A 17,381-nucleotide genomic window follows, 5' to 3' on the forward strand; every position below is an offset into this window, starting at 1 on the left:
GACAGTCTGTAATGTGTCCCCAGGTTAGTCTCTCTGACAGTCTGTAATGTGTCCCCAGGTTAGTCTCTGACAGTCTGTAATGTGTCCCCAGGTTAGTCTGACAGTCTGTAATGTGTCCTCAGGTTAGTCTCTCTGACAGTCTGTAATGTGTCTCCAGGTTAGTCTGACAGTCTGTAATGTGTCCCCAGGTTAGTCTCTCTGACAGTCTGTAATGTGTCTCCAGGTTAGTGTGACAGTCTGTAATGTGTCCCCAGGTTAGTCTCTCTGACAGTCTGTAATGTGTCTCCAGGTTAGTCTGACAGTCTGTAATGTGTCCCCAGGTTAGTGTGACAGTCTGTAATGTGTCCCCAGTTTAGTCTGACAGTCTGTAATGTGTCCCCAGGTTAGTCTCTCTGACAGTCTGTAATGTGTCCCCAGGTTAGTCTCTCTGACAGTCTGTAATGTGTCCCCAGGTTAGTCTCTCTGTCAGTCTGTAATGTGTCCCCAGGTTAGTCTCTCTGACAGTCTGTAATGTGTCCCCAGGTTAGTCTCTCTGTCAGTCTGTAATGTGTCCCCAGGTTAGTCTCTCTGACAGTCTGTAATGTGTCCCCAGGTTAGTCTCTCTGACAGTCTGTAATGTGTCCCCAGGTTAGTCTCTCTGACAGTCTGTAATGTGTCCCCAGGTTAGTGTGACAGTCTGTAATGTGTCCCCAGGTTAGTCTGACAGTCTGTAATGTGTCCCCAGGTTAGTCTCTCTGACAGTCTGTAATGTGTCTCCAGGTTAGTCTCTCTGACGGTCTGTAATGTGTCTCCAGGTTAGTCTGACAGTCTGTAATGTGTCCCAGGTTAGTCTGACAGTCTGTAATGTGTCCCCAGGTTAGTCTCTGACAGTCTGTAATGTGTCCCCAGGTTAGTCTCTCTGTCAGTCTGTAATGTGTCCCCAGGTTAGTCTCTCTGACAGTCTGTAATGTGTCCCCAGGTTAGTCTCTCTGACAGTCTGTAATGTGTCCCCAGGTTAGTCTCTCTGTCAGTCTGTAATGTGTCCCCAGGTTAGTCTCTCTGTCAGTCTGTAATGTCTCTCCAGGTTAGTCTCTGTCAGTCTGTAATGTGTCCCCAGGTTAGTCTGACAGTCTAATGTGTCCCCAGGTTAGTCTCTCTGTCAGTCTGTAATGTGTCCCAGGTTAGTCTGACAGTCTGTAATGTGTCCCCAGGTTAGTCTCTCTGTCAGTCTGTAATGTGTCCCCAGGTTAGTCTCTCTGACAGTCTGTAATGTGTCTCCAGATTAGTCTGACAGTCTGTAATGTGTCCCCAGGTTAGTCTCTCTGACAGTCTGTAATGTGTCCCCAGGTTAGTCTGACAGTCTGTAATGTGTCCCCAGGTTAGTCTCTCTGACAGTCTGTAATGTGTCCCCAGGTTAGTCTCTCTGTCAGTCTGTAATGTGTCCCCAGGTTAGTCTCTCTGTCAGTCTGTAATGTCTCTCCAGGTTAGTCTCTGTCAGTCTGTAATGTGTCCCCAGGTTAGTCTGACAGTCTAATGTGTCCCCAGGTTAGTCTCTCTGTCAGTCTGTAATGTGTCCCAGGTTAGTCTGACAGTCTGTAATGTGTCCCCAGGTTAGTCTCTCTGTCAGTCTGTAATGTGTCCCCAGGTTAGTCTCTCTGACAGTCTGTAATGTGTCTCCAGATTAGTCTGACAGTCTGTAATGTGTCCCCAGGTTAGTCTCTCTGACAGTCTGTAATGTGTCCCCAGGTTAGTCTGACAGTCTGTAATGTGTCCCCAGGTTAGTCTCTCTGACAGTCTGTAATGTGTCCCCAGGTTAGTCTCTCTGTCAGTCTGTAATGTGTCCCCAGGTTAGTCTCTCTGTCAGTCTGTAATGTGTCCCCAGGTTAGTCTGACAGTCTAATGTGTCCCCAGGTTAGTCTCTCTGACAGTCTGTAATGTGTCTCCAGGTTAGTCTCTCTGACAGTCTGTAATGTGTCTCCAGGTTAACAGCCATGAAGCGTGAGTTGAAGGTGAAGGAGCTCCAGCTGATGGATGCTGCCAGGAGACGCTTCCTGAAACAGCAGCAGGACCAGAGACTGACTGAACTACACAGACTGGACGAGCAGATACAGAGCAAGGTCTGTTTTCACTTCAGTCACCTCCCTGTATTTAATATTGAAAGAAGAGATTCATTCTTTCAACCATCCTTTTATTTTGTGTGTAATGTGATGGGGTATCTATATGTCCTCTACTGTATATAATGGGGTGTCTATATGTCCTCTACTGTCTATAATGGGGTGTCTATATGTACTGTATATAATGGGGTGTCTATATGTACTGTATATAATGGGGTGTCTATATGTACTGTATATAATGGGGTGTATATATGTACTGTCTATAATGGGGTGTCTATATGTCCTCTACTGTATATAATGGGGTGTCTATATGTCCTCTACTGTCTATAATGGGGTGTCTATATGTACTGTATATAATGGGGTGTCTATATGTACTGTATATAATGGGGTGTCTATATGTACTGTATATAATGGGGTGTATATATGTACTGTCTATAATGGGGTGTCTATATGTCCTCTACTGTCTATAATGGGGTGTCTATATGTACTGTATATAATGGGGTGTCTATATGTACTGTATATAATGGGGTGTCTATATGTACTGTATATAATGGGGTGTATATATGTACTGTCTATAATGGGGTGTCTATATGTCCTCTACTGTAGATAATGGGGTGTCTATATGTACTGTCTATATGTACTGTCTATAATGGGGTGTCTATATGTCCTCTACTGTAGATAATGGGGTGTCTATATGTACTGTCTATATGTACTGTCTATAATGGGGTGTCTATATGTACTGTCTATAATGGGGTGTCTATATGTACTGTCTATAATGGGGTGTCTATATGTACTGTCTATAATGGGGTATCTATATGTACTGTCTATAATGGGGTGTCTATATGTACTGTCTATAATGGGGTGTATATATGTACTGTCTATAATGGGGTGTCTATATGTACTGTCTATAATGGGGTGTCTATATGTACTGTCTATAATGGGGTGTATATATGTACTGTCTATAATGGGGTGTATATATGTACTGTCTATAATGGGGTGTCTATATGTACTGTCTATAATGGGGTGTATATATGTACTGTCTATAATGGGGTGTATATATGTACTGTCTATAATGGGGTGTATATATGTACTGTCTATAATGGGGTGTCTATATGTACTGTCTATAATGGGGTGTCTATATGTACTGTCTATAATGGGGTGTCTATATGTACTGTCTATAATGGGGTGTCTATATGTCCTCTACTGTATATAATGGGGTGTATATATGTACTGTCTATAATGGGGTGTCTATATGTACTGTCTATAATGGGGTGTATATATGTCCTGTCTATACTGGGGTGTCTATATGTACTGTCTATAATGGGGTGTCTATATGTACTGTCTATAATGGGGTGTCTATGTACTCTGTCTATAATGGGGTGTCTATATGTACTGTCTATAATGGGGTGTCTATATGTACTGTCTATAATGGGGTGTCTATATGTACTGTCTATAATGGGGTGTCTATATGTACTGTCTATAATGGGGTGTATATATGTACTGTCTATAATGGGGTGTCTATATGTCCTCTACTGTCTATAATGGGGTGTCTATATGTACTGTATATAATGGGGTGTCTATATGTACTGTCTATAATGGGGTGTCTATATGTACTGTATATAATGGGGTGTCTATATGTACTGTCTATAATGGGGTGTCTATATGTACTGTCTATAATGGGGTGTCTATATGTACTGTCTATAATGGGGTGTATATATGTACTGTATATAATGGGGTGTCTATATGTACTGTCTATAATGGGGTGTCTATATGTACTGTATATAATGGGGTGTCTATATGTACTGTCTATAATGGGGTGTCTATATGTCCTCTACTGTATATAATGGGGTGTCTATATGTACTGTCTATAATGGGGTGTCTATATGTACTGTCTATAATGGGGTGTCTATATGTCCTCTACTGTATATAATGGGGTGTCTATATGTACTGTCTATAATGGGGTGTCTATATGTACTGTCTATAATGGGGTATCTATATGTACTGTCTATAATGGGGTGTCTATATGTACTGTCTATAATGGGGTGTCTATGTGTACTGTCTATAATGGGGTGTCTATGTACTGTATATAATGGGGTGTCTATGTACTGTCTATAATGGGGTGTCTATGTACTGTCTATAATGGGGTGTCTATGTACTGTCTATAATGGGGTGTCTATGTACTGTCTATAATGGGGTGTCTATGTGTACTGTCTATAATGGGGTGTCTATATGTACTGTCTATAATGGGGTGTCTATATGTCCTGTCTATAATGGGGTGTATATATGTACTGTCTATAATGGGGTGTATATATGTACTGTCTATAATGGGGTGTCTATGTGTACTGTCTATAATGGGGTGTCTATATGTACTGTCTATAATGGGGTGTCTATGTACTGTCTATAATGGGGTGTCTATGTGTACTGTCTATAATGGGGTGTCTATATGTACTGTCTATAATGGGGTGTCTATATGTCCTGTCTATAATGGGGTGTCTATATGTCCTGTCTATAATGGGGTGTCTATATGTCCTGTCTATAATGGGGTGTATATATGTACTGTCTATAATGGGGTGTATATATGTACTGTCTATAATGGGGTGTATATATGTACTGTCTATAATGGGGTGTCTATATGTCCTGTAGATAATGGGGTGTCTATATGTCCTCTACTGTCTATAATGGGGTGTCTATATGTCCTCTACTGTATATAATGGGGTGTCTATATGTACTGTCTATAATGGGGTGTCTATATGTACTGTCTATAATGGGGTGTATATATGTACTGTCTATAATGGGGTGTCTATATGTCCTGTAGATAATGGGGTGTCTATATGTCCTCTACTGTCTATAATGGGGTGTCTATATGTCCTCTACTGTATATAATGGGGTGTCTATATGTCCTCTACTGTATATAATGGGGTGTCTATGTACTGTATATAATGGGGTGTCTATATGTACTGTCTATAATGGGGTGTCTATATGTCCTGTCTATAATGGGGTGTCTATATGTCCTCTACTGTCTATAATGGGGTGTCTATATGTACTGTCTATAATGGGGTGTCTATATGTACTGTCTATAATGGGGTGTCTATATGTCCTCTACTGTATATAATGGGGTGTCTATATGTACTGTCTATAATGGGGTGTCTATGTACTGTCTATAATGGGGTGTATATATGTACTGTCTATAATGGGGTGTCTATATGTCCTGTAGATAATGGGGTGTCTATATGTCCTCTACTGTCTATAATGGGGTGTCTATATGTCCTCTACTGTATATAATGGGGTGTCTATATGTCCTCTACTGTATATAATGGGGTGTCTATGTACTGTATATAATGGGGTGTCTATATGTACTGTCTATAATGGGGTGTCTATATGTCCTGTCTATAATGGGGTGTCTATATGTCCTCTACTGTCTATAATGGGGTGTCTATATGTACTGTCTATAATGGGGTGTCTATATGTACTGTCTATAATGGGGTGTCTATATGTCCTCTACTGTATATAATGGGGTGTCTATATGTACTGTCTATAATGGGGTGTCTATGTACTGTCTATAATAGGGTGTATATATGTACTGTCTATAATGGGGTGTCTATATGTCCTGTAGATAATGGGGTGTCTATATGTCCTCTACTGTCTATAATGGGGTGTCTATATGTCCTCTACTGTATATAATGGGGTGTCTATATGTCCTCTACTGTATATAATGGGGTGTCTATGTACTGTATATAATGGGGTGTCTATATGTACTGTCTATAATGGGGTGTCTATATGTCCTGTCTATAATGGGGTGTCTATATGTCCTCTACTGTCTATAATGGGGTGTCTATATGTACTGTCTATAATGGGGTGTCTATATGTACTGTCTATAATGGGGTGTCTATATGTCCTCTACTGTATATAATGGGGTGTCTATATGTCCTCTACTGTATATAATGGGGTGTCTATATGTACTGTATATAATGGGGTGTCTATATGTACTGTCTATAATGGGGTGTCTATATGTACTGTCTATAATGGGGTATCTATATGTCCTCTACTGTCTATAATGGGGTGTCTATATGTACTGTCTATAATGGGGTGTCTATATGTACTGTCTATAATGGGGTGTCTATATGTCCTCTACTGTATATAATGGGGTGTCTATATGTACTGTATATAATGGGGTGTCTATATGTACTGTCTATAATGGGGTGTCTATATGTACTGTCTATAATGGGGTGTCTATATGTCCTCTACTGTATATAATGGGGTGTCTATATGTCCTCTACTGTATATAATGGGGTGTCTATATGTACTGTATATAATGGGGTGTCTATATGTACTGTCTAATGGGGTGTCTATATGTACTGTCTATAATGGGGTATCTATATGTCCTCTACTGTCTATAATGGGGTGTCTATATGTACTGTCTATAATGGGGTGTCTATATGTACTGTCTATAATGGGTGTCTATATGTCCTCTACTGTATATAATGGGGTGTCTATATGTCCTCTACTGTATATAATGGGGTGTCTATATGTCCTCTACTGTAGATAATGGGGTGTCTATATGTCCTCTACTGTATATAATGGGGTGTCTATATGTCCTCTACTGTATATAATGGGGTGTCTATATGTACTGTATATAATGGGGTGTCTATATGTTCTCTACTGTATATAATGGGGTGTATATATGTACTGTCTATAATGGGGTGTATATATGTCCTCTACTGTATATAATGGGGTGTCTATATGTACTGTCTATAATGGGGTGTCTATATGTCCTCTACTGTATATAATGGGGTGTCTATATGTACTGTCTATAATGGGGTGTCTATATGTCCTCTACTGTATATAATGGGGTGTCTATATGTACTGTCTATAATGGGGTGTCTATATGTACTGTCTATAATGGGGTGTCTATATGTCCTCTACTGTATATAATGGGGTGTCTATATGTCCTCTACTGTAGATAATGGGGTGTCTATATGTCCTCTACTGTATATAATGGGGTGTCTATATGTACTGTATATAATGGGGTGTCTATATGTTCTCTACTGTATATAATGGGGTGTCTATATGTTCTCTACTGTCTATAATGGGGTGTCTATATGTACTGTATATAATGGGGTGTCTATATGTTCTCTACTGTCTATAATGGGGTGTCTATATGTACTCTACTGTACATAATGGGGTGTCTATATGTACTCTACTGTACATAATGGGGTGTCTATATGTACTCTACTGTACATAATGGGGTGTCTATATGTCCTCTACTGTATATAATGGGGTGTCTATATGTCCTCTGTCTATAATGGGGTGTCTATATGTCCTCTACTGTCTATAATGGGGTGTCTATATGTCCTCTACTGTCTATAATGGGGTGTCTATATGTCCTCTACTGTCTATAATGGGGTGTCTATATGTCCTCTACTGTCTATAATGGGGTGTCTATATGTCCTCTACTGTATATAATGAGGTGTCTATGTACTCTACTGTATATAATGGGGTGTCTATATGTCCTCTACTGTAGATAATGGGGTGTCTATATGTCCTCTACTGTCTATAATGGGGTGTCTATATGTACTCTACTGTCTATAATGGGGTGTCTATATGTCCTCTACTGTAGATAATGGGGTGTCTATATGTCCTCTACTGTATATAATGGGGTGTCTATATGTCCTCTACTGTATATAATGGGGTGTCTATATGTCCTCTACTGTATATAATGGGGTGTCTATATGTCCTCTACTGTATATAATGGGGTGTCTATATGTACTGTATATAATGGGGTGTCTATATGTCCTCTACTGTATATAATGGGGTGTCTATATGTCCTCTACTGTGTATAATGGGGTGTCTATGTCCTCTACTGTAGATAATGGGGTGTCTATATGTCCTCTACTGTATATAATGGGGTGTCTATGTCCTCTACTGTGTATAATGGGGTGTCTATGTCCTCTACTGTATATAATGGGGTGTCTATATGTCCTCTACTGTATATAATGGGGTGTCTATATGTCCTCTACTGTATATAATGGGGTGTCTATGTCCTCTACTGTATATAATGGGGTGTCTATATGTCCTCTACTGTATATAATGGGGTGTCTATATGTCCTTTACTGTGTATAATGGGGTGTCTATATGTCCTCTACTGTATATAATGGGGTGTCTATGTACTCTACTGTATATAATGGGGTGTCTATATGTCCTCTACTGTATATAATGGGGTGTCTATATGTCCTCTACTGTATATAATGGGGTGTCTATATGTCCTCTACTGTATATAATGGGGTGTCTATATGTCCTCTACTGTATATAATGGGGTGTCTATATGTCCTCTACTGTATATAATGGGGTGTCTATATGGACTCTACTGTATATAATGGGGTGTCTATATGTCCTCTACTGTATATAATGGGGTGTCTATATGTCCTCTACTGTATATAATGGGGTGTATATATGGCCTCTACTGTCTATAATGGGGTGTCTATATGTCCTCTACTGTATATAATGGGGTGTCTATATGTCCTCTACTGTCTATAATGGGGTGTCTATATGACCTCTACTGTATATAATGGGGTGTCTATATGTCCTCTACTGTATATAATGGGGTGTATTTATGTCCTCTGTCTATAATGGGTGTCTATATGTCCTCTACTGTCTAATGGGGTGTCTATATGGACTCTACTGTATATAATGGGGTGTCTATATGTCCTCTACTGTATATAATTGGGTGTCTATATGTACTGTCTATAATGGGGTGTCTATATGTCCTCTACTGTATATAATGGGGTGTCTATATCCTCTACTGTATATAATGGGGTGTCTATATGTCCTCTACTGTATATAAGGGGGTGTCGTCTATATGTCCTCTACTGTATATAATGGGGTGTCTATATGTCCTCTACTGTATATAATTGGGTGTCTATATGTACTGTCTATAATGGGGTGTCTATATGTCCTCTACTGTCTATAATGGGGTGTCTATATGTCCTCTACTGTATATAATGGGGTGTCTATATGTCCTCTACTGTATATAATGGGGTGTCTATATGTCCTCTACTGTATATAATGGGGTGTCTAAATGTCCTCTACTGTAGATAATGGGGTGTCTATATGTCCTCTACTGTATATAATGGGGTGTCTATATGTCCTCTACTGTAGATAATGGGGTGTCTATATGTCCTCTACTGTATATAATGGGGTGTCTAAATGTCCTCTACTGTATATAATGGGGTGTCTATGTCCTCTACTGTATATAATGGGGTGTCTATATGTCCTCTACTGTATATAATGTAAGTCGCTCTGGATAAGAGCGTCTGCTAAATGATTTAAATGTAAATGTAATGTAAATAATGGGGTGTCTATATGTCCTCTACTGTAGATAATGGGGTGTCTATATGTCCTCTACTGTAGATAATGGGGTGTCTATATGTCCTCTACTGTAGATAATGGGGTGTCTATATGTCCTCTACTGTAGATAATGGGGTGTCTATATGTCCTCTACTGTATATAATGGGGTGTCTATGTCCTCTACTGTATATAATGGGGTGTCTATATGTCCTCTACTGTATATAATGTAAGTCGCTCTGGATAAGAGCGTCTGCTAAATGATTTAAATGTAAATGTAATGTAAATAATGGGGTGTCTATATGTCCTCTACTGTAGATAATGGGGTGTCTATATGTCCTCTACTGTAGATAATGGGGTGTCTATATGTCCTCTACTGTAGATAATGGGGTGTCTATATGTCCTCTACTGTAGATAATGGGGTGTCTATATGTCCTCTACTGTATATAATGGGGTGTCTATATGTCCTCTACTGTATATAATGGGGTGTCTATATGTCCTCTACTGTATATAATGGGGTGTCTATATGTCCTCTCCTGTATGGTGTGTTTGTTGGGGTCAGATGAACACCAGAGACCAGGAGACGGCAGCAGCAGTACAGGATATACAAGTCAGACAGATGGAGCTGGAAGCACAGAGACGGCTGTTTGAACAGGTCAGTGACTGTCCTCATCACAGCAACAATGTGCAGAGACCTGCCCCTGAGACACACACCATCTCGTCATTCACATTCTATTCCGTGCAGCATAAAGTTAAGACCCCACACGTCATTTAACATTGGCCATTTTAACGCTGTCCAGCTACAATATGGCTTGGTCTTCATTCACCAGACCGTGATGTCACCGTGTAACCCTTGTGATGTAGCGACTGGCCAAGGAGCAGGTGCGTGTGACTCAGGAGGTCAGAGCAGAGGTGGATACCAGGAGACACAGGTCAGAGGTCGAGGAGACCACCTTCCAACACCTCCTTAACAACGACACTGACGTCAGCCTGGGAACCAAGAAGGTGAGCATTCATCTACTGTATACTTCCAGAGACTGAAATATAGGGGGTTATTAAACAATGACTGGAGAGAGATTGACCTCCTCCCTGTCTCAGGTTCTAGACTGAAATATAGGGGTTATTAAACAATGACTGGAGAGAGACTGACCTGCTCCCGTCTCAGGTTCTAGACTGAAATATAGGGGGTTATTAAACAATGACTGGAGAGAGACTGACCTCCTCCCTGTCTCAGGTTCTAGACTGAAATATAGGGGGTTATTAAACAATGACTGGAGAGAGACTGACCTCCTCCCCGTCTCAGGGTCTAGACTGAAATATAGGGGGTTATTAAACAATGACTGGAGAGAGACTGACCTCCTCCCTGTCTCAGGGTCTAGACTGAAATATAGGGGGTTATTAAACAATGACTGGAGAGAGAGAGAGAGAGACTGACCTCCTCCCTGTCTCAGGTTCTAGACTGAAATATAGGGGGTTATTAAACAATGACTGGAGAGAGACTGACCTCCTCCCTGTCTCAGGGTCTAGACTGAAATATAGGGGGTTATTAAACAATGACTGGAGAGAGACTGACCTCCTCCCTGTCTCAGGTTCTAGACTGAAATATAGGGGGTTATTAAACAATGACTGGAGAGAGACTGACCTCCTCCCTGTCTCAGGTTCTAGACTGAAATATAGGGGGTTATTAAACAATGACTGGAGAGAGAGAGACTGACCTCCTTCCCGTCGCAGGTTCTAGACTGAAATATAGGGGGTTATTGAACAATGACGAGAGAGAGAGAGAGACTGACCTCCTCCCGTCTCAGGTTCTAGACTGAAATATAGGGGGTTATTAAACAATGACTAGAGAGAGAGAGAGACTGACCTCCTCCCTGTCTCAGGTTCTAGACTGAAATATAGGGGGTTATTAAACAATGACTGGAGAGAGAGACTGACCTCCTCCCTGTCTCAGGTTCTAGACTGAAATATAGGGGGTTATTAAACAATGACTGGAGAGAGAGACTGACCTCCTCCCGTCTCAGGTTCTAGACTGAAATATAGGGGGTTATTAAACAATGACTGGAGAGAGAGACTGACCTCCTCCCGTCTCAGGTTCTAGACTGAAATATAGGGGGTTATTAAACAATGACTGGAGAGAGAGAGAGACTGACCACCTCCCCGTCTCAGGTTCTAGACTGAAATATAGGGGGTTATTGAACAATGACTGGAGAGAGAGACTGACCTCCTCCCGTCTCAGGTTCTAGACTAAAATATAGGGGGTTATTAAACAATGACTGGAGAGAGAGACTGACCTCCTCCAGTCTCAGGTTCTAGACTGAAATATAGGGGGTTATTGAACAATGACTGGAGAGAGAGACTGACCTCCTCCCCGTCTCAGGTTCTAGACTGAAATATAGGGGGTTATTGAACAATGACTGGAGAGAGAGACTGACCTCCACCCCGTCTCAGGTTCTAGACTGAAATATAGGGGGTTATTAAACAATGACTGGAGAGAGAGACTGACCTCCTCCCGTCTCAGGTTCTAGACTGAAATATAGGGGGATATTAAACAATGACTGGAGAGAGAGACTGACCTCCTCCCTGTCTCAGGTTCTAGACTGAAATATAGGGGGTTATTAAACAATGACTGGAGAGAGAGACTGACCTCCTCCCGTCTCAGGTTCTAGACTGAAATATAGGGGGTTATTAAACAATGACTGGAGAGAGAGACTGACCTCCTCCCGTCTCAGGTTCTAGACTGAAATATAGGGGGTTATTAAACAATGACTGGAGAGAGAGAGAGACTGACCACCTCCCCGTCTCAGGTTCTAGACTGAAATATAGGGGGTTATTGAACAATGACTGGAGAGAGAGACTGACCTCCTCCCGTCTCAGGTTCTAGACTGAAATATAGGGGGTTATTAAACAATGACTGGAGAGAGAGACTGACCTCCTCCCGTCTCAGGTTCTAGACTGAAATATAGGGGGTTATTAAACAATGACTGGAGAGAGAGACTGACCTCCTCCAGTCTCAGGTTCTAGACTGAAATATAGGGGGTTATTGAACAATGACTGGAGAGAGAGACTGACCTCCTCCCCGTCTCAGGTTCTAGACTGAAATATAGGGGGTTATTGTACAATGACTGGAGAGAGAGACTGACCTCCACCCCGTCTCAGGTTCTAGACTGAAATATAGGGGGTTATTAAACAATGACTGGAGAGAGAGACTGACCTCCTCCCCGTCTCAGGTTCTAGAGGAGTGTTTAGCTGAAGCAGGCCAGCTGGGAGTGGACACCGAGTGGCAGGCTGAGGTGATGAGGCGTCTAGACCAGGAGGATGCAGCCCGGGACAGACACTACCACCATCTGGCTGGACTACACAGAGAGACCCTCACCAAGGAGCAGCAGCTAGTTAATATCATGGAGGACGTAGAGGGCCAGAGGGTAGGAGAGATGATGTAGAGGATATATACAGTAGGTCATGAGGACGTAGAGGGACAGAGGGTAGGAGAGATGATGTAGAGGATATATACAGTAGATCATGAGGACGTAGAGGGACAGATTATGTAGAGGGTATATACAGTAGGTCATGAGGACGTAGAAGGACAGATGATGTAGAGGGTATATACAGTAGGTCATGAGGACGTAGAAGGACAGATGATGTAGAGGGTATATACAGTAGGTCATGAGGACGTAGAAGGACAGATGATGTAGAGGGTATATACAGTAGATCATGAGGACGTAGAGGGACAGAGGGTAGGAGGAGAGATGATGTAGAGGGTATATACAGTAGGTCATGAGGACGTAGAGGGACAGAGGGTAGGAGGAGAGTTGATGTTGAGGAGGGTATATACAGTAGGTCATGAGGACGTAGAGGGACAGAGGGTAGGAGGAGAGTTGATGTTGAGGATATATACAGTAGATCATGAGGACGTAGAGGGACAGATAATGTAGAGGGTATATACAGTAGATCATGAGGACGTAGCGGGACAGATAATGTAGAGGGTATATACAGTAGATCATGAGGACGTAGAGGGACAGATAATGTAGAGGGTATATACAGTAGATCATGAGGACGTAGCGGGACAGATAATGTAGAGGGTATATACAGTAGATCATGAGGACGTAGAGGGACAGATAATGTAGAGGGTATATACAGTAGGTCATGAGGACGTAGAGGGACAGAGGGTAGGAGAGATGATGTAGAGGGTATATACAGTAGGTCATGAGGACGTAGAGGGACAGAGGGTAGGAGAGATGATGTAGAGGATATATACAGTAGATCATGAGGACGTAGAGGGACAGATAATGTAGAGGGTATATACAGTAGGTCATGAGGACGTAGAGGGACAGATAATGTAGAGGGTATATACAGTAGGTCATGAGGCACAGAGGGTAGGAGGAGAGATGATGTAGAGGATATATACAGTAGGTCATGAGGACAGATAATGTAGAGGGTATATACAGTAGGTCATGAGGACGTAGAGGGACAGAGGGTAGGAGGAGAGATGATGTTGAGGATATATACAGTAGATCATGAGGACGTAGAGGGACAGATAATGTAGAGGGTATATACAGTAGATCATGAGGACGTAGAGGGACAGATAATGTAGAGGGTATATACAGTAGGTCATGAGGACGTAGAGGGACAGATAATGTAGAGGGTATATACAGTAGGTCATGAGGACGTAGAGGGACAGATAATGTAGAGGGTATATACAGTAGATCATGAGGACGTAGAGGGACAGATAATGTAGAGGGTATATACAGTAGGTCATGAGGACGTAGAGGGACAGATAATGTAGAGGGTATATACAGTAGGTCATGAGGACGTAGAGGGACAGATAATGTAGAGGGTATATACAGTAGGTCATGAGGACGTAGAGGGACAGAGGGTAGGAGGACAGATAATGTAGAGGGTATATACAGTAGGTCATGAGGACAGATAATGTAGAGGGTATATACAGTAGGTCACGGAGGGTCCTGTGAGTTACTGTACCTGTTGATCAACTGGAGAATTGATTTATGGTGGGAGGAGGGGGTGGTGTTCAGCGGGAGGAGGGGGTGGTGTTCAGCGGGAGGAGGGGGTGGTGTTCAGCGGGAGGAGGGGGTGGTGTTCAGCGGGTGGAGGGGGTGGTGTTCAGCAGGAGGAGGGGGTGTGTTCAGCAGGTGTGCAGTGTGTTCAGCCATTGTGCGTTTCAGTGGGAGGAGGTGGTGTCTCAGAAGGCCCAGCTAGAGGAGCAGAGGCAGGCTGCAGCCACAGCCGAGGCCAACAGGAGAGTCTTCCTCAGCCAGGAGGAAGAGGAGAACGAGCAGCACAGAGACAACCTCCGCAGGAGCCAGGACCACTCACTCAGTGAGCCCAGCCTCATAGAAATATATGTTGTGGAGGGAATAGGCAGTCAGGTCCTCTATACATTCTATATCTATCTGCAGTGTGCTGAGAATTCTACCCCACCACCCACACTACTACACTACAGTCCTGTCACCTAAGGTTTCAGTGTTCCTCTAAGCTAATAGTTGATGTTGAAGTTTACAGTGTTCCTCTAAGCTAATAGTTGATGTTGAAGGTTACAGTGTTCCTCTAAGCTAACAGTTATGTTGAAGGTTACAGTGTTCCACTAAGCTAATAGTTGATATTGAAGGTTACAGTGTTCCTCTAAGCTAACAGTTGACGTTGAAGGTTACAGTGTTCCTCTAAGCTAACAGTTGATGTTGAAGGTTACAGTGTTCCACTAAGGCAGGCTGTGTATGGGGTGTTGGTGACTAATACAGTATGTTTTAGCAGGTCAACAGTGGGAGATGAGAGCCAGGTCTCCGTGCTCCACTAGTGGCCTGCTTCACAATCCTGTTGCTTCTCCTGGTCCTCATCAGTCTCAACAACATCAGTCCCAACAACATCTGTCTAAACAACCAGTCCACCTCAGACGACTCCACTTGCTGTGAGTGTTTCTGTCTGTACCACATTTATTTCACCAGGTAGACCAGTTGAGAACAGGTTCTTATTTACAACTGCGACCTGGACAAGATGAAGCAAAGCTGTGCGACAAAAAACAAAGTTACACCTGGAATAAACACATGTACAGTCAATACCAATAGAAACACATGTACAGTCAATACCAATAGAAACACATGTACAGTCAATACCAATAGAAACACATGTACAGTCAATACCAATAGAAACACATGTACAGTCAATACCAATAGAAACACATGTACAGTCAATACCAATAGAAACACATGTACATTCACTGTTTCTACAGGTCTGTACTCCAGAAGAAAATATCAACAGAATTCTCATCTACCAAGACATTATTCAGTGTTTCCAATGATCTTGCTGAGTGTACATCCATACAGTAAGGCCCTGAAGAGTCCTGTGGTGTCTTGTGTTCTCAGTCTCTCTGGACCGGGGTCGAGGGGAGCTGGACTGCAGAGAGAGGGAGTTGATGCAGAACATCAGAGAGCTGCGGCAGAAACTGGCGGCCCGCGCCACAAACTCCACCACCTCCCAGTAACCACGACGACACAAACACACCAGCTGTGCCTTTTTGTTTTGCATATCTAGACCTGAAAAGGTTTGCGGTTTTCTGCTCGTTTGTCCGTTTGAAAGAAGATGCTGATATTATTTGACTTAACAAACAGCTGTCCTCTAACCACAACCCTGGCGTTGACTAGTTAAAGAGAGATTAAATGAAAGCATTCCTTGGTCTTAATGAGATTTGTAGCACAACCCTCTCCTGTGTATATTTTGTTATTTAAGTTGTTTTTAAGTATTGTTGTATCAACTTTGAGTCATTTCATCTCTGCCTTGTTGACTAGTTTCAGTGTTTGACAGACTCACCAGTCGTGCTTTGGTCTGATGGTGACTTATGACTTGCTAACCTCAGCATAGGTATCCAGGTAATTCACCTTTTAATAAAGCCTTAGCCAATACAATTGTTTTGTCAGATTCTTGGTAAACATCAGGTGTAGACTAACAGTGAAATGCTTGGTAAACATCAGGTGTAGACTAACAGTGAAATGCTTGGTAAACAACAGGTGTAGACTAACAGTGAAATGCTTGGTAAACATCAGGTGTAGACTAACAGTGAAATGCTTGGTAAACATCAGGTGTAGACTAACAGTGAAATGCTTGGTAAACAACAGGTGTAGACTAACAGTGAAATGCTTGGTAAACAACAGGTGTAGACTAACAGGTGTAGACTAACAATGAAATGCTTGGTAAACATCAGGTATAGACTAACAGTGAAATGCTTGGTAAACAACAGGTGTAGACTAACAGTGAAATGCTTGGTAAACAACAGGTGTGGACTAACAGTGAAATGCTTGGTAAACAGGTGTAGACTAACAGTGAAATGCTTGGTAAACAACAGGTGTAGACTAACAGTGAAATGCTTGGTAAACATCAGGTGTAGACGAACAGTGAAATGCTTGGTAAACATCAGGTGTAGACTAACAGTGAAATGCTTGGTAAACAGGTGTAGACTAACAGTGAAATGCTTGGTAAACAACAGGTGTGGACTAACAGTGAAATGCTTGGTAAACAACAGGTGTAGACTAACAGTGAAATGCTTGGTAAACAACAGGTGTAGACTAACAGTGAAATGCTTGGTAAACAACAGGTGTGGACTAACAGTGAAATGCTTGGTAAACAACAGGTGTAGACTAACAGTGAAATGCTTGGTAAACATCAGGTGTAGACTAACAGTGAAATGCTTGGTAAACATCAGGTGTAGACTAACAGTGAAATGCTTGGTAAACAACAGGTGTAGACGAACAGTGAAATGCTTGGTAAACATCAGGTGTGGACTAACAGTGAAATGCTTGGTAAACAACAGGTGTGGACTAACAGTGAAATGCTTGGTAAACAACAGGTGTGGACTAACAGTGAAATGCTTGGTAAACAACAGGTGTAGACGAACAGTGAAATGCTTGGTAAACATCAGGTGTGGACTAACAGTGAAATGCT

General features: G+C 42.1%; 1 protein-coding gene across 3 annotated transcripts; it reads left to right on the top strand.

Annotated features, from left to right (window-relative positions):
- Positions 1–1,962: 1,962 nt before the first annotated feature.
- LOC135534706 (TBC1 domain family member 31-like) lies at positions 1,963–16,366 on the top strand. Of its 3 annotated transcripts, none has more exons than XM_064961607.1 (7): positions 1,963–2,096; positions 9,997–10,089; positions 10,299–10,439; positions 12,662–12,856; positions 14,615–14,768; positions 15,198–15,354; positions 15,809–16,366. In XM_064961607.1, the coding sequence occupies exons 1-7, from the start codon at positions 1,971–1,973 to the stop codon at positions 15,975–15,977; spliced, it is 1,035 nt and encodes a 344-aa protein (XP_064817679.1). In that variant the 5' UTR covers positions 1,963–1,970; the 3' UTR covers positions 15,978–16,366. The 3 variants fall into 3 exon arrangements, with proteins under 3 accessions (XP_064817679.1, XP_064817680.1, XP_064817681.1); XM_064961608.1 differs by having other exon boundaries at positions 15,201–15,354; XM_064961609.1 differs by having other exon boundaries at positions 15,676–15,894.
- Positions 16,367–17,381: the final 1,015 nt, after the last annotated feature.

Source organism: Oncorhynchus masou, unplaced genomic scaffold (genome assembly GCF_036934945.1).
Source record: "Oncorhynchus masou masou isolate Uvic2021 unplaced genomic scaffold, UVic_Omas_1.1 unplaced_scaffold_3849, whole genome shotgun sequence".
NCBI classification, from domain to species: domain Eukaryota; kingdom Metazoa; phylum Chordata; class Actinopteri; order Salmoniformes; family Salmonidae; genus Oncorhynchus; species Oncorhynchus masou.

What these genes read in the sequence shown, in the direction of transcription:
- LOC135534706 (XM_064961607.1), top strand. Translation starts at nt 1,971, where the DNA reads ATGAAGCGTGAGTTGAAGGTGAAGGAGCTCCAGCTGATGGATGCTGCC. An exon ending in AGAGACGGCTGTTTGAACAG is followed by an intron (nt 10,090 to 10,298) that starts GTCAGTGACTGT and finishes CTTGTGATGTAG; the next exon opens with CGACTGGCCAAGGAGCAGGT. An exon ending in AGGACGTAGAGGGCCAGAGG is followed by an intron (nt 12,857 to 14,614) that starts GTAGGAGAGATG and finishes TGTGCGTTTCAG; the next exon opens with TGGGAGGAGGTGGTGTCTCA.